The 21739-nt window shown below is 42.4% G+C and overlaps 1 protein-coding gene across 5 annotated transcripts in view; it reads right to left on the bottom strand.

Moving 5' to 3' along the window:
* The window catches only part of KIT (KIT proto-oncogene, receptor tyrosine kinase), an 82994-nt gene that overhangs the window by 13279 nt on the left and 47976 nt on the right, over nt 1-21739 (bottom strand). For 3 of the 5 annotated variants that reach the window (XM_036090664.2, XM_078068634.1, XM_036090665.2), the window contains exons 6-12: nt 21288-21477; nt 18531-18646; nt 3827-3941; nt 2003-2196; nt 696-802; nt 473-599; nt 80-184 (exon numbers count right to left, since the gene is read on the bottom strand). In XM_036090664.2, the coding sequence (XP_035946557.1) occupies nt 80-184; nt 473-599; nt 696-802; nt 2003-2196; nt 3827-3941; nt 18531-18646; nt 21288-21477 (954 nt within the window). The remainder of the gene's footprint in view (nt 1-79; nt 185-472; nt 600-695; nt 803-2002; nt 2197-3826; nt 3942-18530; nt 18647-21287; nt 21478-21739) is intronic. The other 2 variants (XM_036090666.2, XM_036090667.2) reach the window with 1 other exon arrangement.

The following is a 21739-nucleotide window of genomic DNA, read 5'->3' as shown; positions in this document are numbered from 1 at the left end:
TAGAAAAATGTTTCATCTTAGCGAAGAGCAAATTTGGCAAGTCAATGTTGAGGGCACGCAGGAGCCTGCAGAAACTTACGTTTGAGCATCTTAACGGCCACAGTCATGGCCGCATCTGACTTAATGAGGCCATATGCAGTAGCCTCAACGACTTTCCCGAAGGCACCAGCACCCAGAGTTTTCCCTGCAGAAAGGAGGAGAAGACAGTAAGTGATGGCGGTGGGACCGACGAACCACCTGGGTAATTTCAAAGTCAACAATTAAGGAATTGTTAAGGAATTAAGGCCAAGTCTGTCTAGAGACGTTTCTCTATAATGTGCTTTATGCGAAATCTATCAAAGGTGGTGAAATGTCACAGAAAATACTTATTGTCTCAGGTGGAACAGAACAAAGGAAGCTAATGGGGTTCCCTAAAGTCACTGTTATATGTGTACACAAAAAGGTTACATGGAAAGCCCGTTTTCATACTGACCAAAACTCAGCCTGTTTCTGGGAAACTCCCATTTATGATCATAAGGAAGTTGTGTTGGGTCTATGTAAACATAATTGTTTCCATTTATCTCCTCAACAACCTTCCACTGTACTTCATACATGGGTTTCTGGTCAGGGGAGAGAGGGAGAGATATACATCATCTTTTAATGATTAATGTTTCAATCATTACCGCCCTTAGGGTTGAGAACGAATGAATGATTACCTGTAAATATTTGTAGGTAAGAATCATCACGATAATGCACATCATACCAGCCGCGATCACAAAACCAATCAGCAAAGGTGTGAACAGGGTGTGGGGATGGATTTGTTCTAAAATGAAAGGAGAATGTGGAATCATAAGCTATCAGCAGGGATGGATCTTCACCACAACCACCTAACCCCAAACTCACCCATCCCCCATCTTACAGCCCAAGCAGGATTCAAAGCCCAGGGCATCTCATCAGCTCCTTGCCTTGCTAATATTACCTTACTCTGGTTATTCAAAGGAATCCTTTGAATTAACAACTTTAAACTAGACTACTGAGGAAGCAGAGACTTCTGCAGCACAAGAATAATCTTATGCTGTTTTGTCCATAAAAAGCAACATATGAATGAACTTCCTACTTCAACCAAATTCCTGCCTTGGACAACTTTAAGAAGTTTCCTAAATTTATGGATGGTTTATAGTTTTTTCTTTATGCTTTCCTGTATTTTCCAAATTTTCTACACTGAGCAAGAATTTCTTCTACAACCAAGAAAACATTTTTAAAGTGTTCTTTTCATTGCCTGTCTGAGAAAAAAAAAAACTGTGACAAAGAACAATGTAGGATTCTTCCCCTCATTACTCAAAAACTGAAAGTATACCGCTTATTGGCACACGTCTTTGCCAACTCGAGAAAACAAAAACTAAGCCCTACGCAGGTAGGTGCCCAGTTTCTTTGTCTTCTAACTTCATACCAATTCATCAATTTATCCACAAGGATCATTTAACTTATGTTAGGAGAGGTAAGTCCCTCATGAATCAAATTTTACAGACATTAAAGAAATAGCTCACTGACATAACTTCGTAAAAAGCAGCGTTAACTTTCTGATACGGTGTCTGGCAATGTGTTAAAATACATGATTTTCAATAACTAAAATTTTAAATTGAATTTAAGTTTTTAAATTGCCCTAATTCTGGTTATATTTGGCTACGAGGCAAATACACTTCCCTATTTTCTCATTCTACTCCCTTTTTAATGAGAACGACTGGAAATACACAATTCACTATATATACATACACACACACGTGCATGCATACATACATATGTGCACACACACGTAAATACATACGTATGTGGTTAAAATCACTGCATACATGTTATTAACGAACTAGTACAGAATGAAACGTAGTGAGTTCGATGACAGCATGGGACAATGAAGAAATTACCAGAAATGACATGGCCATTGATGGAATGGATTTAAAATCATGACTGATATGGCAGGCAGAGCCTAAACATCCCCTTAAAATTGGATTAAAAAGAAATATACCTTTGCTGTTACCTTTAAATGCAAAGTTAAAAAAGGCAGAACTCCTGCCCACATTGTTGTAAGCCCTACACTCGACCGTGCCGTTGTGCTTGAACGCACTGTAATCAATGGAGCTCTGAACCACGAGTTTTCCAGACGGTGAGACAGATGAGTTTTGCATCTGCACATCCATTGGCCCAACAGGAACGGAACATCTAGAGGGAAGAAAACAACAACCCGGATTTACTCTAAGAAAACCAATCACTCAATCAAACACACTGGATTTGGCATACTTTTACAACAAAGCTAGCGGGTCATTATCAGCAATTTCCTTCTACAACCAAGAACGTGAGGAGGGATGGGCACTTCCCTGGTGTGCCGCGAGCAAGAAGGGCATGGCGGCAAAGAAGAAAGAGGGAGTGAGATAGGAGTTTGACTCCTGATTCAAACACCTTTTCTGTGGACCAGATACTTAAAACTCTCCAGGACTCAGTTCCTGCAGCTAGAAAATGGGGATGGTAAGACCCACGTTAGAGAGTAACCGAAAGGGCTGGAAATGAATGAAAGAAAGGATGGCTGGCACACAGTAGCCCTTGATAAAAGTAACTGTGAAAGGGTACATGAGGGCTGAAGAAAAGAGCCTAGAGGAGGAAAGAGATCAGGTCTACAAGGATGAAGACAGGGCGGCCCCCAACACCCCGGTAGCTCCAGGTTTTACCGACGGAGACAGGCTGGACCACTGGCTTGTACTCCTGAAGGCAGAGCCCATCACGGGCTGGACCCAGAGGATCCCATTTTAAATTACGTCCCCCATATACCTAATACTTTCCTATTCCCTTACCTCGCTTTATTTTCCTCATTTGCACTTAACTGTTCATTTGGTCTTTAGTTCACCTCTACCCATGAGATAGAAACTCACAAAGCAGGGACTCAGGTGCATTTTGCTCCCCAGACCAGCATCTGGCATACAGCTGGTGCTCCTAAGGGTTTGCTGTATGAACAACAGCAACTGCGAGGGCTGCTTCCACGGTAGGGGCTTTTCCAGGGGTCTCGAGTCCTTCTTACCGTTCCCCAAAGAAAACATTCCAATAAAACCCCGCTGAAAACAACAATCCTACGTAACCTCTTCCAACTTGTTGTGATAAAAAGGACTATTCTGTGAAAAATAAGATTTCTATTATTATCCTATTCAATTGTGATGTTACACTGGGCTTTTAAAGCCTGAGCACAAAATAGCATTTGATGGATAAAAACAGCCATGGTGACCCCATTTTCATCTTCAGGTAATGTGAAAGGACAATTTAAGGCTTAAGTGCAGATTGGGAGGGAGAAGAAGCACAACGCCAGATGTGTTCTGCTCAGGGGCCGGGCGCCTAATCAAGGAGAAAACCTTTTAAAAACACGGAGCTTACAAATGCCGTATGTATGTTGTAACTGCACGATCATTACTTTTTGGTAACTTGGCAATTAACTTCTGAGGTAATTTTTTTTTTTCATGATAACTACAGCCACATTTCCCACACACATTGCCTCCTGTATATAGGATGGAAATCTAATTACCCTGTCCTGGAAAATTGCTTTATCTACCTGCAGGCTAGAAATTGCATGATAAATCCAAAAGATAACCACCAAAATAGAGAAGTCACTCAATAATCATTTTTCAGCAAACAAAATTAATGTCTACCACGAAAAATACAGCAATTATGCCCCCATAAAAAGCTACACAGAAAAAATATATAATCAAACAAAGCTTTAAAAAAAAAAATCTGACAACCTATCTGACATGCAACTACATTGCAGTCCTTCCCTCATTCGTGTCAGTAGTACCCCAAATAATCCTCTCACCTCTGCTCGGTTCCTGGACAAAAATACCAATCTACTGTGGGCTCTGGGAATCCTGCTACCACACACTGGAGCATGCCATTCACGAGACTTTCATGAGTCAGGATTTCTGGTTTTGCTGCAGGAAAAGAGAAACGGCCATACGTCAGACTGCTGGAAAACCTCAAGACTCCCCGCCTCCACTCTTTTCGAATCCTTAGAACTTTCCTTGAGGTTGAAAAGGACCCTGAAGGAACACGTTCAAAGGGGAGAACTGGAAGCATTGAGTGGCAGGCACAGGGAGACAGAGGCGAGGGTCAGACCAGGAAAGGCTTTCACAGAGCTGCCCGGCCCCAGTGTAGACTGTCCACACTGCAGATGTGGGGGGTCCCTGAGAACTTCCTGTTCAGGGAAGACTGAAGCAGGGTTCACAGGACCACTGGCCAGGTTTCTGTTTCCAGTGAGGGGGAATGTGAAAGACTGCTTCTAACCCAAACTTTACGATTCCAAACTGTTGTGAAGGTGGAAATCCTATTTAAGATTCCTGCCATCAGAATTTCAAATTACTGAATCTGCCATAGGAATTTCAAGTTATGGCGCAGACTTGAGTGGATAAAATTAAGAGCACTTACAGGAAAAGAGAAACTCTCCCTGCCCCCCCCCACAGGAATGTCTTTTTTTGGGGGGGGGCAGAAGGGAGTGGGTGGAAATAAAAGAAGTGAATCACCCTATTTACAGAGAAGCCAAAACATAAGAGTAAAATACAATATGGGCTTTTAACTCCAAATTTGTATTTCAAATGCAAAATATGGACAGAAAAATTATAACAGGAAACCAGCCCAAGAATTTTATTCATACATATATCTAAACCTGCGTACAATCAACTGAAAAAGTAAGTTGTATCAGCAGGAATGCTCTAATTTGACATTTCTGGGTAACGACAATAATCAACTGGTATTCAATCAAGAGTGCCCTAAAGCACTGCAAATTCTTGAGATTATTTTCTAATGTGAAAGGAAAATGAACTTGATATGTTCAGTTGTTCTTTTTTTTAAGATTTTATTTATTTATTTGATAGAGCACAAACAGGGGGAGGGGCAGAGGCAGAGGGAGAAGCAGACTCCCCGCTGAGCAAGGAGCCCGATGAGGGGCTTGATCCCAGGACCCTGGGATCATGACCTGAGCCGAAGGCAGATGCTTAACTGACTGAGACACCCAGGTGTCCCTATTATGTTCAGTTGTTCTATTGGAAATATATTTGAAGGATTCTAACCCTTTGAGAATGAGTAAGCTAAGCCGTAAGGATCTGATGGCATGGGTGGGGGATGCGCTCACCCCGAAACCTCAGTATGGCATCAGGACAGAACTCTGGGAGCCACACACAGGGTGGGTGGACCTGCACACCGGCTCCCACGCTCATCAATCCTCTGCCCTCCATCAAGTCTCCTCGGGTGTCACGTGGGAATAACAACAGTACCCATCCCATAACGATGCTATGACAATTAAATGAGATGGAGTACACAAAGAAGGAAAAAGGATTCACAGATAGGAAACAGATTATTAACTTATTAATGATTCAGCTATTATTTTCAATTCAGAGTACCTACCCTTAGTTAATCAAGTCTGCTACCAATTAAATTAACTGTATTTGCCACTCTGAACAGTCTCTTCAGTGATCGAGAAATTGCTTAAGATAGTGTGATAACTAATGTGCCTGTGTTTTAACCCGATGCATTGGGAATCTGACCTCGATTATGTTGCAACTGATAAGAAAAACGTACGTGGTGAGAAGGCGGCAGGACCAACAGATCAGAAGCTTAGGAGCTTATTTCTTCAAAGCAAGGGAACACTGTAGAACAACTTCTCAGCACCTCACCTCCTTGCAGGCAAAACGGCTTGGCGGGGAGCAGAGCCCACATGCATGGCACACCCACCTGTCACTCAGCCTGGTCCCGCGGATGGGCAGGCCATTTGGCTCATACATACAAAAGAGCGGCACTCCAAAGCAATCTCAAGGTAGGAGCATCCTTGAGAGTTTGGGTCCAATGCCAGCTTTCACAAATAGAGCAAGAAGACGAGCCATCGTCTTGTGAAAGCATCCATCTGGCAAGTCTCATTTAATTATCATGGGCAACTGTGTGATTGGGAGGAAAAGTAGGACAGAACACAAAAAAACAGTAGAACTTTAGGAGAATGCTATTTGCTGAAGACGGCAGGCGCCATAAGGCAGGTCTCTCTGGACTCTTTTCAAGTGTCATCTCCTTTTCCAAGCCATCCTCAACTCTCCAAAGCCAAGTTGGTCGGTCTCTCCTCCCTATTCCCGCAGCATGTTAGAGCACCTGACCCTCTTATACAACATCCTGGTCTGCCTCCTCCATCAGACTCTATGTTCTCAAGGGCAGAATCACATCTTACCAGTGGTACCTCTGACTTGGAGCAGAGTCTGACCTGTGGCAGACACACGGTAAGATCTGTCTGAACGATGAAGTCCCCTCCAAAGAACCAAGTTCCTCAGAGTCAAAGGAATTCGATTAGAATCACAAGAAGGGACCTGCTGGTTGATTTTGCTGGGTAGGGACACGATTTTCACTCTTTTATCATAGTGGGCCAATCAGATAGCCACATGTCTACCTGGTCTTATGACTTTTGCTTTAACACCGAGATTAAAGGGGAGAGGGTCCACACAGAGATGGCAAAGATAATTGGACAGGACTTAGACGGGAATCAAGGTCCTAAGACACATTCTCTCACATCGACATTCCTTCCTAATGCCACAGGACAGATTTTTCAGAGTGGAATTAACTAACTCAATAGAAAAAAAAAAAAAAAAAAGCTGAAAGGGTACCTTAAGATGTTAACAATGGTTATCTCTGGGTAGTCGGGTTATGGATAGTTTCTATTTTATTCTTTTGCCTTATTTTCTAATTTTTTTTTTTTTTTACAATGAATATGTACCTAGCTAATAATGAACCAATAAAACATTTTTTAATTAAAAAAATTGGAATAGCTCAAAATTACATAATCAGTTACATTTCGCTCTGGCTATACAAGTTCTCAAGATCCAAGCCTTCCAGCATGACACCTGGTGGCAGTTACACAACGGCCAGGGCTGGCAAGTGGCGCAGTCCGGCTGGCCTACTTGTTCCTATGTGCTGGTTAATTGGGCAGATTTTTAAGCTACTGTTTCAGGCCGGTTGTAACCCGAGGCTAGCATAGCAGCTTTTGTCCTGTTGGTCCTTAGCCTGGCCAACCAAGCTCAGAAGGTCTCTAAACTTTAATGTGCATTCAAAGCACTAAGAAAAAAAATTAGAACGGACATTCCTGTCCCCCGTATGCTGAGGATCTGCCCCAGCAATGTGCCTTTTTAACGTACCTACAAAAAACCCTGATCAGGGCCGGGACAAGGGTGAGGCAAGAGAAGCACGTAGGGTGTGGAATTTAAGAAGGCAACCACCTTCCTCAAGGTCTCGCAAATACAGGGCTGGCACCATGAGTGAGCACCTCCTTAAATTTTACACTCCAGGCGCCTCACCCTAATCCCAGACGTGTCCCTAACATTGGTGATGACAGACCTCATTTTGAAAAGGCTAAATTACACGAGTACAGTTTCAGCTCTACATGGCAAGTTGCACTATGAAAATGTTTAATGCATAAAGAATGAGCTAGGTATAAATCTGATTCCTAAAAATGAAAATCTGGGCTCATCTGCATTTTGTAAGTGCCTCAATGCACTGTGTAAGGCATTAAATATGCATTTTGCTTTTAAAGATACATAACTCTGCAATTCTCCAGGTTAAATCTGAGCTGTGGTTTCGGAGATATTCTGCAATCAGCACTATACCAAATGACACATTCCCTAATTCCTCCCAAGTTGGAGGTTTAGATAAGCCTAAGAGGTGCATGAGTTACGTATTTCCTGTGGAGATTAAGAAAATAGCCTTTTCTCCTTTCAAAGCATTGTGGACCTGAGTCATTCCAGGGTCTCCAACAACAATGATCAACTCGTAGGCTGATTTCAGAGTGCTTATGACTCTACTGAGAATTTATGGCTCATGCAATTAAAAATCCTAACCATTTGCAGATTTACCCCAAAGATATGTGATCTTGAAAAATATTCCTTTTTGCCACCATCAGGTCCATACGGAAGGCAAGAACAAAACAAATTTTTAAGAACACAGCACAGATAGTAAGAGCTGGTGTGGGGGTGGGAGGAGATGCACAAGTAATGGATGGGGAAGCATTTTTGAGTTGAGCTCCTCTCGTCCCTGACCACCTCGACCAGCTCCTGCTATAAACGCACATTTTCCCACAGCTATAATCAGCAAAGAACACAGACTGAAGTCTCCAAACAAAGGCTAATGAAGAGGGATCATAAGGATACATTTTGTTTTTATGACTGTGGGTCTGCTGGTATTTAATGGCCACAAAGCAATGCTCTGTAGCAATTTGGCACTATTTGGGCCTGGGTCAAATCTACATTCCTGCCACAACACTGCTGTGATAAAGGAACTTAAATCAGCTAAAACAGGAGTATAAAAATATTCAGGTTAACGTTTTATTATTGAGCATAAAAAGTAACATTTTATTGGACTGCATCTCTTAATAAGATGAATAGGGCTTTTTAAAAAGGCAGTTCAAAAGGAGGAAGTCACTTGTTACCGTAATGATGCAGAGTTCAACATTAATTCTGTTCTTCTTTTTTCATTTTTTTAACTATTTATTTATTTATTTATAATTATATTATGGTAGCCACCGTACAGTACGTCATTAGTTTTTGATGTCGTGTTCCATGATTCATTGTTCAGGTTAACTTTTACTTATATAAAAGTATACTTCAAAAAAAAAATCCCTGGAATAGATATTTTGAAAATATATTTTGTTTTTACACATTCTTAGAGATTGCCAGAGGAGTGCCTGGTGGCTCAGTCGGTCAAGCATCCGACTCTTGGTTCCGGCTCAGGTCATGAGCTCAGGGTCGTAAAATTCAGCCCCACGTCAGGCTCCATGCTGGGCGTGGAGCCTACCTAAGATTCTCTCCTCCTCCCTCTCCCCGACCCCCCCCCCAAAAAAATAAATAAATAAATAAATAAAAGTCGACAGAAATTGGCATATGGGCACTTTGATAGAAGTTTGTTTAACAAACGAAACAAAACTTCAACTATAGTCACCTGTATCCAGGTGTCTTGAACGGGAGTGTTTACCATTAAAAACAAAACAAAAAAAAACAAAAAAAACAGCCTCCTAGTGAAGTGATATTCTAAACTAGGGGTAAGCTAACTTTTATTGTAAAGGGTGAGGCAGTAAATAATGTAGGCTTTGTGGGCCTTAGGGTCTGTCTTGCAGATACTTTTTTTTTTTTTTTAAAGATTTTATTTATTTATTTGAGAGAGAGAATGAGAGAGAGCACATGAGAGGGGGGAGGGTCAGAGGGAGAAGCAGACTCCCTGCCGAGCAGGGAGCCCGATGCGGGACTCGATCCCGGGACTCCAGGATCATGACCTGAGCCGAAGGCAGTCGCCCAACCAACTGAGCCACCCAGGCGCCCTGTCTTGCAGATACTTGATTGTGTCACTGTGAACCAGAAATGTAGCCAGACATGCAAACCAATGTGCACAGCTGTGTTCCAATAAACTTTACTTATGGACACTGACATTTGAATTTTATTTTCATGTTTCACAAAATCTTCTGATTTCTTTTTTTTCCAACCATTCAAAAAAAAGGTCTTTGTTTATGCGCCCTTCAAGAATCGGCTGCAGGCACAATCTGGCCCCAGGGCTCCTCTGTCTCTAGAGCCATTAAAGATCTCCCAGTCCTGAGATTAGGGATACAAGTACCTGCAGAAAGCCTTCCTCGGCCAGAATCACCATGCTCAATGTCCAGGGGCGCCACGGAATGCATGCATGTGACCCAGACACGCAGAGGGTGGGTATGGACACACAAGTGGAGTGCAGCCATGGGTCCAATGCTAGTTTTCTACTCAGGAAAAGCAGTGAATTCATTTTGTTACGTAATTCAAAAGTGGAGGGTAAGAGTTATTGACATAATACCCATGGAAAAATTATGCATCTATTCTTGGGTTAATTTAAATTTACACTAAATTATAGGCGAACCTGTGTTCATGTATCCATGAAGGGGGCTAATTTGATGCAAAAACAGATCTGGCTCCACTGGAAAGGAAATTTCCATAGAGTCCAAATTCCACTAATAGAGAGTACTCGTACTGTTTTTAGAAAAAGATGCCCCCCAGTTCAGGGTCAATTTCTGGCAGAAGTTGACATGGTTATAGAACTTAAACCTATTTCTCCTGCTTTGCTACCATAACCATGAAACGTTGGCCAGACCACATCAACAAAGCGCTCACGACCTAGACAGGTTACCTGTTCTCAATAAGGTTCAGCGTTTTACTAGATCCCCCAAATTAGCAACACCAGACCAACTTTTCTCATGAGACGTGCGGGGAAAAGAATACTGACACATTTCCTAAATGTTTTTTCAGAATTAAGAGAATCCAATCCTACTTTAAAAGTAGGTTGCCACGGGGCACCTGGGTGGCTCAGTCGTTAAGCGTCTGCCTTCGGCTCAGGTCATGATCCCCGGGTCCTGGGATCGAGTCCCGCATCGGGCTCCCTGCTCCGCGGGAAGCCTGCTTCTCCCTCTCCCACTCCCCCTGCTTGTGTTCCCTCTCTCGCTGTGTCTCTCTCTATCAAATAAATAAATAAAAATCTTAAAAAATAAATAAATAAATAAAAAATAAAAGTAGGTTGCCATGATATCCCTTTTTTCTTTCAACTCACATGTCTCCGGCAATTCTTGCAGCCACAAAGATCTTTATTAGGAGAAGGAGATATTAAAGTGTCACATCAAAACAACACTCATAACTCCCAAGCAACTGAACAACAAAAACTCATTTCAAATTCAGTAACAGAGAATAAAAACAGAGCTCAGACCCTGTCAGGTATCACAAATGAACACACGCTACCTATAAAAATATTAATGTAAAAAGACAAGTGCCTATTTTTACACAGATTAGCAACCCCAATAAGAAGATCTGAAAATTATTCCTTAATTTAGAACTGTCCCAAAAGCCAGCACAGTGTATCTTCTGTGACATATGTTTAAGACACAGGAGCATGGAAGATAATGACAGATGATAACCTTATTTACTGCCAGGCACTTAGGCAAGGTCGCTCAGTTGAGATTAAACAAGATAATTATAAACCTTAAATAAGCATCTGATGGGTTTCTTTAAAACCCCAGTCACATCATTTGTGACCTAATCCGTACTCCACAGTGTTTCAAAACTGCACCAGACATGGGTTAAAAAAATTATGCACTATTCATGCAATGAGATACCAAAATGAGGTTGCAGAAGAGTCACGGAAAGGTGTGCACAATGCATTCATTGTTCAGCACCAAAACACGAGTTTATGAAGCGATAGGACCTCATTTTTGGGGAAAAAAAAAAAAAAAGTTTAAGGCTCAGGAAGAACATATACAATAAGGGGTATATCAGCAATGGTAATCCATAAAATGTGAATAAACTTTAAAAGGTAAAATTAAAACTTTCTTATTTTTGCTTATTTACATTTTCTAATTTTTCTACCCTTCACGTAACATTTTCATAGTAAGAAAAGATTGTTTTAATTTAAAAACACATGTATACAAATGTTTGCACAAACCAAGCTACATTTCTTTCTTTTTTTTTAAAGATGTATTTATTTATTTATTTGACAGAGACACAGCGAGAGACGGAACACAAGCAGGGGGAGTGGGAGAGGGAGAAGCAGGCTTTCCGCTGAGCAGAGAGCCCGATGCGGGGCTCGATCCCAGGACCCCGGGATCATGACCTAAGCCGAAGGCAGATGCTTAATGACTGAGCCACCCAGGCGCCCCACCAAGCTACATTTCTGGTTACTGTGATAGCCTTACAGCAAATTCTCAAAAGCAAGTAAATAAATCAGAAAGGAGTTCTATTTAGCACTGATTTTATTTAATGTTTAAGAATTCCAGTAATTTGGGGGCGCCTGGGTGGCTCAGTCAGTTGAGCATCCGACTCTTGATTTCAGCTCTGGTCATGATCTTGGGGTCGAGGGATCGAGCACGGAGCCTGTTTCCCTCTGCCCAATGCTTGCGCTCCCCACTGCTTGCGCGCGCTCTCTCTCTAAAAAAAAAAAAAAAAGAAAAGAAATTCTAATAATTTTAGAGTAGATCTAATAGAATCCATCTAGTAGGAAAAAAAACCCCACTAAAAAGCAAAGCCTCTCAAGCAAAACTCAATAGTCAAGTGTGTTAGTCGTAAGCCTTAAAATGTTTAGCCTCTAATGCAAGTACGGCTTGGACACCCAAATATTTGGAAGGTCCTATCAGCTCTGAAAAAAGGGAGACAGAAGGTAGAAAACATTTCTACTTTCCAAAGTTCTAGTAACTCTGCTCTCACGTAATAGGGATCGTGAAAGGCACAGACCTAAAGCCCCCAAACTAAGCAATCCTTGATGACCACCCCACATTACCATTTAAACCTGGGTGAAGGTCCCTGAGAACTCCAGCCAGGTGGGTGACCTACAGGGCTGGCTAATAGGCAGTCTAAGCTATTTACAGACGTGGCCGACTTGAGGTCTGCCCTCACCTTCGGCAAATGTGCTGCTTTCTTTGCAGGATGTTACCCTTCAGAGTGGCTTCTCCCTAGAAGGAGAGTTTAGCCACCCATAACTAGATTTAACTATGACCAAAAATGCATAAAAGGCAGCCCAGATCTTGCAAATGTGGTCAAAGAGAAACTTTCTCATCAGGAGGCCTCATTCTGGATGATTTATTACTTTGACTGATACGGGTACACTGTATGATCTATAAATAATTGCTCATACCAGACAGGATGTTAATTACATGATATGGTGATTTAGAAATAATGCATTATTTAGCATTTCCTCAAATCGTTTCAACCCCCTTTTAACACTGCTGTAAATGAAGTAGAGTCGGTGACTTTGAGAGTTAATTTTGTGCAGTTCAACGGTCATTTTGGATAGCCAATCTAGCTTAACATTACATGCGCTCCACGTAAGCCCAATGGTGAAGGCAAGCCCCCGGATTCTCTCTATCTTGCGTGTGCTCCCTGCCTTCCTGAGCACCACAGTCCTCTGACTCAACTGGCTAGGTTTGCCATTAAAAGGGTAGACCTTTAAGGCTGGAGAGAGGCCTATTTCTAGCCCCTAGAGACCATTTACCACAAATTTTAGATTCATAATGCTGATCAGGAAATGTTATCAGATAACGTTTTAAAAAGGCATTTTAAGGTTCATGGCAAATCAAAACCAAAATGAGCTATCACCCACACTGTTAGTGTGTCTATTACCAAAAAGATAAGAAAGAACAAATGTTGACAAGGGGATGGAGGAGGAGGAACCCTCCTACATTGTTGGTGGGAATGCAAACTGGTACAGCCGCTGTGGAAAAGAGCATGGTGGTTCCCCAAGAAATTAAAAATAGAACTACCCTATGATCCAGCAGTCCCACTTCTTGATATATATCCTAAGGAAACAAAACTACTACCTTGAAGAGAGATCTGCACTCCTATGTTCACTGCGGTATTATTTACAATAATCAAGGTATGGAAACAACCTAAATTTCCTTCGATGGATGAATAGAGAAAGAAAATGTGACACACACACACACACACACACACACACACAACACACACACACACACAGGAATATTATTCAACCTTAAAAAGAAGGAAATCCTGCCATTTGTGACAACATGAATAAACCTCGAAGGCAATATGTGACATGCAATAAGCCAGACAGAAAGACAAATACTGCATGGTATCACCAAATGGAGTATTGGGGAAAAAAAAAAAATCAAGTTCATCAAAAAAGAGCAGAAAAGTGGCTTTCAGGGCCTAAGGGGTGGGGGAAATAGGGAGAGGCATTAAAGGAATACAAACAGGTGTAAGATGGGTAAGGTCTGAGGATCTAATGAATTACATGGTGACTATAGCTGATAACACTGTATGATATAACCAAAATTTGCTAAGAAAGTAGAACTTAAGTGTTCCCACCAAAAAAAAAACCAAACACCCTGTTCACCCCCAAAAACCCAGAAAACCAAAAAGGGTAAACATGTAAGGTGACAAATGTGTTAATTAATTCAATGGGGGGGACAGGGGAGTCCTTTCAAAATGTTTACATATATCAAAGTCATCATGTATACACTTCAAATATCTTACAATTTTGTCAAGTGTACCCCAATAAAGCTGGAAAAAAAAGTTTATTGGATCTTCTTAAAATCATTCCCCATATTTGAAAAACAACTGCTTTTATCATATTAATCATACTTTCTTTCCACAATTATGTATATTACTTCAGGATTTACATGGGATTATTTGAAATTATATGCCAAAATAAACTTGTAAAATATGTACATTACTGATTAACACTTAAATCCGCTCTAACGTTTAAAATGTATTCAAGAAATATAGGGTGGAGAGGGAAAAGAGCAAGTGTATCATTTGGAGTTAAATGTACATTTGGCCTTTTATTTGTCCTGGATCTGGTAAAAAAAAAAAAAAAAAAAAAACCTTTATTGTAGGACAGTTATTGTAAGCAAAGAGTCCATAGATTTCTAACCGAGTATCACAGGCTCCCTATAGAATCTCGGTTGGTGTCACTTTTTCTAATACCTCCAAGAATCTTGAAAAGAGTAGGTCCTATCAGGAAAGCACTTTTATTGTATTATGTCATTGTAGCTAAATATATTTAAGAAAAAGAAAAAGGAAAGCACTTCTGGGTGGTTGTGTAGCTTTTAGAACTCTACTTTCCTCCAAATTTTGATCTGCAAAGGAAACAAATGGACATTTTCACCAAAGATCTCAAACTTCTTTTTAGAACTAAGAATCTGATTTCTGTATACATCTTCAATAAGCCTGGCAAGGCTTGCAGTAATGCAAATTCAGTGCGAAGAATCATTGGCTTTGTTGTTTGTTTTTTAATGGAAACTCTCCCCGGGACGTCCCCTTCCAAAAAAAAAAAGGGCATCTGGGTGGCTCAGTGGGTTAAGCATCCGACTCTCGATTTCAGCTCAGGTCATGATCTCAGGGTCGTGAGATCGAACCCCGCATCAGGCCCCATGCTGGATGTGGAGTCTGCTTTAGATTCTCTTCATCTCCCTCTCACTCTGCCCCTCCCCACTCCCACCCCACTCTCTCTCTCATTCTCTCTAAACAAAACCAAAAAACCCCCAAAAACTTCCACTGGAAGTTCTGCTCAAAAACAGCAAACATGTTATATAGCTGATGGCCTTTATAAATCACATTTAATGCCACGGAGCCAACCGAACAGACCCATGGAAATCATGGTTTGGTTAGAGAAGTTAAAAACAGACTTAAAACATTTTCAAGTTTAATATGCTACATATTTTTCACTAACACAAACTGACAGAATATGGTATTTTTTAAAGCCTCCCACATAAGCAATTAAAACACACACACACACACACACAACAGGCCCACACCCAATGTACTCTAATCTGCATGTGGAGTTTTTTAAACAAATGAATTTTTCAGCCATCAAACATTTAACCATTCAAAATCGTGGATTTTCATTAAGCATTTCTCAGCGCTGAATCTATTAAGCAATTATGCATCAATGTCACTGAGTAAAAGTCACTGAATTTCTGCACTAATATTATGCATTTATTATTCTGATTTTTTTCAATTCTAATTTTTGCACAGCCAAATTCCTTTCATCCTTGGGGCTAAGCTTATTTACAGAATAAATCACACAGCAGATCTACGTACCTATTTGGCTCAGCTAAAACGTTATGTCAAAATGGACAGACACAACTGCTCCAATTTTAAATTTCAAGACTATTTTCAGCTTTTGATTTTAAAATTTAACATTATAAAATCTTCAATTAAAAAAAAAATCAACAAAGTAATTAGCTACCTTTATCTGTAAAGAGTGATTGGACACACTTCACAAGAGGTAGATGTTTTTAAGTTTCGCACAAAAATACCACCTCTGTCAAAGCATTTGGAGCTCGAGAAATCCAACGTGTTAGGTAAGTGAAAGAAATGCCTTTTGTCGGTTAAGTGTTTGTAACAAACTGACATCAACGAAAGACTTCCTGAAAGACTTAAAACCTAAGTGGGGAGAGGGGCGCCTGGGTAGCTCGGTTAAGCTTCTGCCTTGGGCTCAGGTCATGATCTAAGGGTCACGAGATTGAGCCCCACATCGGGCTCCCTGCTCAGTGGGGAACCTGCTTCTCCTTCACCCTCTGCTGCTTCCCCTGCTTATGCTCTCTCGCTCATGCTCTCTCTCTCAAGTAAATAAATAAAATCTTAAAAAAAAAAAACAAAACCTAAGTGGGGAGACACTAGACCACCCTTATCTGTGTGCCTGGTGCCATGAAGCAGGACCTCAGTAAATGCTGGGTGGGTGTCTGAGACCCAAGCCCCAGAATAAACAAAAGGCCTTCTGCCCCGCTCCAACAGGGAATCCGAACGAAAAACAAAAACAAAAACATCATTTGGGAAGCTTAGTGCTGTTTCCTATCTAGTTTCAAATAGGCATGAGTTCACCAGCAGGTGACTAATGCTGATCCTGCTGGATGACAAACTGGCCTGCTAAGGAAAATGGCAGCAAATTCTGTCACCAGAGAAAAGGAACAGTGACTTTAGAGACATCTAAGGTCAGTGACTCACAGCCAACCGGCAGACCACATAGCAAATGGAAGCAGAAGGGGGAAAAGAGACAGATCTTCATGACTCCTTGACCTTGAAGCCAGGGAAAGAGAGATGCAAATGGCACTGAATTTTATAAAATTCCCAACTACTGAGCTTCTTGAAGTGAGGTCTGTGGAGTCGGCAAGGGCCATGATCTGCTCTTACTGGTCCGCAAGAGGTAAGTGCAACCAATTGACAATAAGCATTTACAAGGAGCAATTTGACAGAGTAATTTTTCTAGCTATTGAATCTCATAATAAAAAAAATTTAAACTTAGATTTTTGCATATGTCTGTTTTTACTCATTTCACCTTCCTAGGGATTGGTTCTTACTATATTTTGTAGCAAGTACTGATCTAGAATAAATTGGAAACTTAAAAAAAAAAAAAAAGGTCCTTTACCATAGATAGTTTGAGAAGCACTGCGCTAGAGCACCCAAAAATCCAGTTTTGTGTGGCCAGTATGCATATGATGCTTGTAAGGATATTGATTTACCCTGTAATTGTCTCTTAAGTTACTTGAATATTGAGATTTTTCAGAAGCAGATAATTTTGCCCATGTATAATATGCTAAGCATCTCTGATTAACATCTGAATTAATCTAGAGATATTTGAAATGCAGGCCAATGAGATACCATATAATCAACACTGCTCTGAGGAACTGCGATGTTAATTAACACGATTTCCTCCAAAAAGGTAAGTCCTGTGGTCAAAGCAGTTTGAGCTCTGTACCTCATCCCACACCCCCTTCCTGGGGAGGCATAATACACACCAGCACATTAGGGATCCTGACAAGGCCTGGAGTGAAGAAACTTGTTTAGCCCCATAGATGTGACCCTCTTTATCTCAACACTTAAGAACACCCTGTTCTTGGAAATGAGGGTGTAGTTAAAAGACTCCAGATTAGCGATCAAAAACCTGCCTTGAGTATCACCTTCCTGTCTTCATTTTAGTTGGATCACACTCCCCCACCCCACCCCACCCCACCCCACCGAGCGGCAGCATCAAGTAACCTGTACAACAACTTCACAGCAAATGAGCTCCTTGAGGACAAGAGATTGGCACCCATCCTTTGTTCCCACAGCCCTCCTGCAGCCCAACACACACAAAGCACTCAGCAAGGCTGTCTCCTCATCTCCCACCCCCCAACACACACCCAGGATAGCTAATTCCAATGGTCATCTTGTCGACCACTCCCCTGGAATTCTGTGTCTTTGGAGGCCTCCTGTCCCCTGGCCCCGACTGGTGTGGTGTGGCAGACACCTGTTGTCCTTTCCTGGACATGCAGATAGGCCCTAGAGTAGAGCCAGGAAGGAGCTTTGCACAGGGCAGAAGCCCCAGCTGGTGAAGGTGCTCCCTTGGCCTCAATCTCTGTGCAAAAACATTTCTCTAAGATGTTGTGGGGGCCACCGCAGGGCAGGACTCAGGTGTTCAAGTTCCCAGGCCCCAAGCTCTCCTCCCACCTAAAGCACCTGCCTCCTCTCCCACAGCACCCACATGCCATGCAGCAGGGTCCCGTCGAGCTGGATCGATATTACATTTGTCTTAGTGGGAGAACAATCTAAACACAAATAATATCACAACGCCGAAAGAGAAAGCACTGTGACAAAGAAATCATGTCAGAGCTTGATAGCATCTCTTTCCCAACTAACACCACACTCCAGGTTCTATTCAACCTCTGGCTCCCCATTTCAACAATCAATAATAATACATTTTCCCTCAAACGACTGTTATTTTTCACTTCTATGGCTCCTCTGTTTACTTCAAAGGTAGCACCCAGAATCTGAGTGACCTCTACAAGGTCGTGTGGTCAATGAAATGTAGGCCAAGGAACTGGTTTTCGTACACGTTCTTCCAACCACCAAACCGCGGGGTCTTTGTTAAGGTCAAAATTATCCTGAGACATTATTTACATAGTACACAATGAGCTCAGTTGTGCAGCTGTTACAAACACGAGCCACAACTTAAAATTATTAAGACTAAAAAGATAAGGAACCATTCGCTTTACTCACTGTTCACATAAACATTAAATGTCACGGAAGAATTGACATCGGAATTGGACACCTGAAATGTGTAAGTGCCTCCTTCGTTCCCTTTTAATCTGGTTAGATGAAGCTCACTCACATATCTACAAAAAGAGAAAGAAAAAAAGAAAAGAATCAATCACCTGGGAACGGTGTGCCTCGAGTGAGAGTCTTTTCCACAGTTTCTCTCTGGAAATACATGCCTGTTCGAGGAAGAACAAGACTCACTTTACTCAGTATTATTAACAAGACCCATGTTAACGAATCCAAACATACACACATGTATTTAATTTGGGACAAATGGCTGAGCGGGGAGCGGCTCTCTCAGCATAAAGGCAACCTCGTGGAGACTTCAGCCTCTACCCCCTCCCCAGCTGTCCTCATGCCCATGTCCCTTTCTGCCCAAGGTCGTTCACCAGGGTCCCGAACTCACGTACCCTGCTGCGCTTTAACACCAAGCACCTAGCCACACTGGCAGGCGTCCACATGGAGGTGTAGGACCCTCGCGGCAGGCCAACACTGTGGCCCTCAGCTTCCTTCTTGCAAGGACCAGTCTCCTGGTTCTCCCTTCACCCCCCACTACTTCTTCCTAGGGTCCTTTGCAGTATTTGCTCTTCGGGCTTCTCCTTTCCTGCAGGGACAGCAGATATGGCCGTGCGGACTGAGCACGCAGGCCTGCCAGGGGAGCTCTGACACGGGCGCTGGTGGGGATGGAGCGCCCGGGGCAGCCCTCGACCCGCCCGAGCTGTACAACTGTCTGACATACACAGCGGCCTATTCAGCCTCTCCTCTCACACTGCACCCACCCCTGAGCAATCTACTCTCTCCCACTGGACTACTTGCCGTTTGCTCACAACTTTCAAGTCTTTACCTCTAGTCCAGACTTCTCGGACCTACGCCTCATCTGCAGTTATTTTCATGCCCCCTCCCCCTGCCTGGTGGGGACAGCTGATGACGACTCACACCTGCAACGTCCTCCCCCCAAGTCTTGCCCTGGGACACCTGACCCCATTTGGAAGTTGACTGCCTATCCAGGTCTACAGCCAAAGAGTGACTGCCCATGGGGAGGGACAAAAGCCCAGCTCCAGAGGGCCCCTGCGGTCGGCCTGCTGCTCACCCACCCATCCTTTCTTTTCCCCTTTACCCTCCCTGCCCTGCTCTCCTACTCCCTGGCAGGTCTCTCTCTCCCTTAATGAAGCCCTTGGCCCAGAATCCCTCTGCTCTGCTTCTAGGGAACCTGACCTAGGATACTTCTTACCTGAACGTCTCCACTCGAGAGCCCATGGTCAGCCTCCAATTTAACAAACCCCAGCCGAACCCACTGTCTTTGCCCTCAACGACCTTCCCTCCTCCTTGAATGGCCTCACCGCTCACCATCCAATGTGGCTGACAGACACAGAATCCGAAGGGGCATCTTCAGCTCCTACCTCTTTCTCCCACCCCCCCAATCACTGAGTCTTACTCAAGAGGTAGCCTGGACGCCTCCCAAATCCATCCTCCTCCCTCCAGCCCTTGCACCTTGGCCCAGGACAGTGTCTTCTCTCACCCACATCCCTACAACAGCCCATAGCTCCTGAATGGAAAAAAATACAAAGTCTATCTAGGCATCTACCTCTGTTAGTCTTTTGATCTGGGTCAAGTTACCTAACTCATTTGTGTCTCAAGTTTCCTCTTCTATAGAAATGACAGAAAAAGAGTGCCTATCCATGGGGTTTGTGAGGACCAAAATTATTGACTTAATATATGGAAGGTCCTTAGAACAAGGGCCACACAGGCAACAGCACCCATAGAGAAAGCTACCTTTACGATTTTATTTTTCTATTTTTTTATTATTTTTATTTACTATTTTTATTTTACTTTTTACTATTTTAAGATTATTACTATTTTCATTATAAATGTCCTGAGGATCAAATGAGAGGTGTTGGGGCCCCTGGGAGGCACAGTCAGTGAGGCTTCCGACTCTTGATTTCCGCTCAGGTCATGATCTCGGGGTCTTGAGATCCAGCTCTGCATTGGCTCTGAGCTCATTGGGGAGTCTGCTAAAGGTTCTCTCTGCCCCTCCCTGTGTGCGCACGCGCGCTCTCTCTCTCAAAAATAAATAAATCTTAAAAAAAAAAAAAAGACAGGTGTGATGTGACAGAACTTGGGTCCACTGCCTGGCCCAAAGCTACTGAATGAGACTTAAGTTTTCTTTTAGGTTTTTTTTTTTTTTTTTAATTTAAGATTTATTTATTTATTTGAGAGCGAGAACATGCGAAATTTGGGGGAGGGGAGGAGGGGCAGAGGCAGAGACAGAAGGAGAGAAGCAGCCCCCTGCTGAGTGGGGAGCCCAACACAGGGCTCGATCCCAGGACCCTGAGATCATGACCTGAACTGAAATCAAGAGTCGGATGCTTAACTGAGCCACCCAGGTGCCCCTATTTTTCTTAGTTTTTAAAAAAGGATTCAAAGCACTAACTTTCCTCTTTCTCTGAAAAATTATTTAATGTGTCCCTAGTATATGCCTGTCCCTGCTTTGAACTATCCCCCGTGTCAGAAATGCAAAAACTGATGCACAGACTTCTGTGTGTGCTTTAAACACAAAGCAAAAGGAAATGCTGGTCTGAAGACTCAAGAAAGAGCCCCAAGCTTCCTTCTATCAGGTGTCCTCTCCCACATTTATGGGTCCCAGAAACAGGATCTGGTACGCCCAGGGAAGAGGGGGAAGATGTCTAATCCCCAGGTCAAGGCTCTTTCTTTTCTTACCTGATATTACTTTCATTGTCAGACTTGGGATAATCTTCCCATTTATCAGTGAAGGTTCTGTTCATATAGATCCACTGCTGGTGCTCAGGTTTGGGATATGCCTCATATTCAACAATCAAATCCACATTCTCTCCATCATTTACAAATATTGTAGTATTCATCATGGGGAAGATATTAATGAATCCTCTATCTAATTATAACAGGACAAAACAGGAAGAAACTATTACCTACAACTACGCAACAGAAAACACAACTACATCTTTGGATTACAAAGGTTACTGGTTTCAGGTATTAACTGGCAATAACAAGTAAGAATATTTTCAGTTGCCACTGTACCTATTTTTTTCTTTTTGCTCTTGTAGAATCACGGTCATAAAGTGAGAAAGGGCACACTTGAAATGTTTATTCTCCCATCTCTGTCTGTCAAGCAACTCTCTTAAAGGTCTAGCACC

Source organism: Halichoerus grypus, chromosome 3 (assembly GCF_964656455.1).
Source record: "Halichoerus grypus chromosome 3, mHalGry1.hap1.1, whole genome shotgun sequence".
NCBI lineage: Eukaryota > Metazoa > Chordata > Mammalia > Carnivora > Phocidae > Halichoerus > Halichoerus grypus.
The sequence above is the reverse complement of the archived record's forward strand: the minus strand, read 5'-3'. Positions and strand labels throughout refer to the sequence as shown.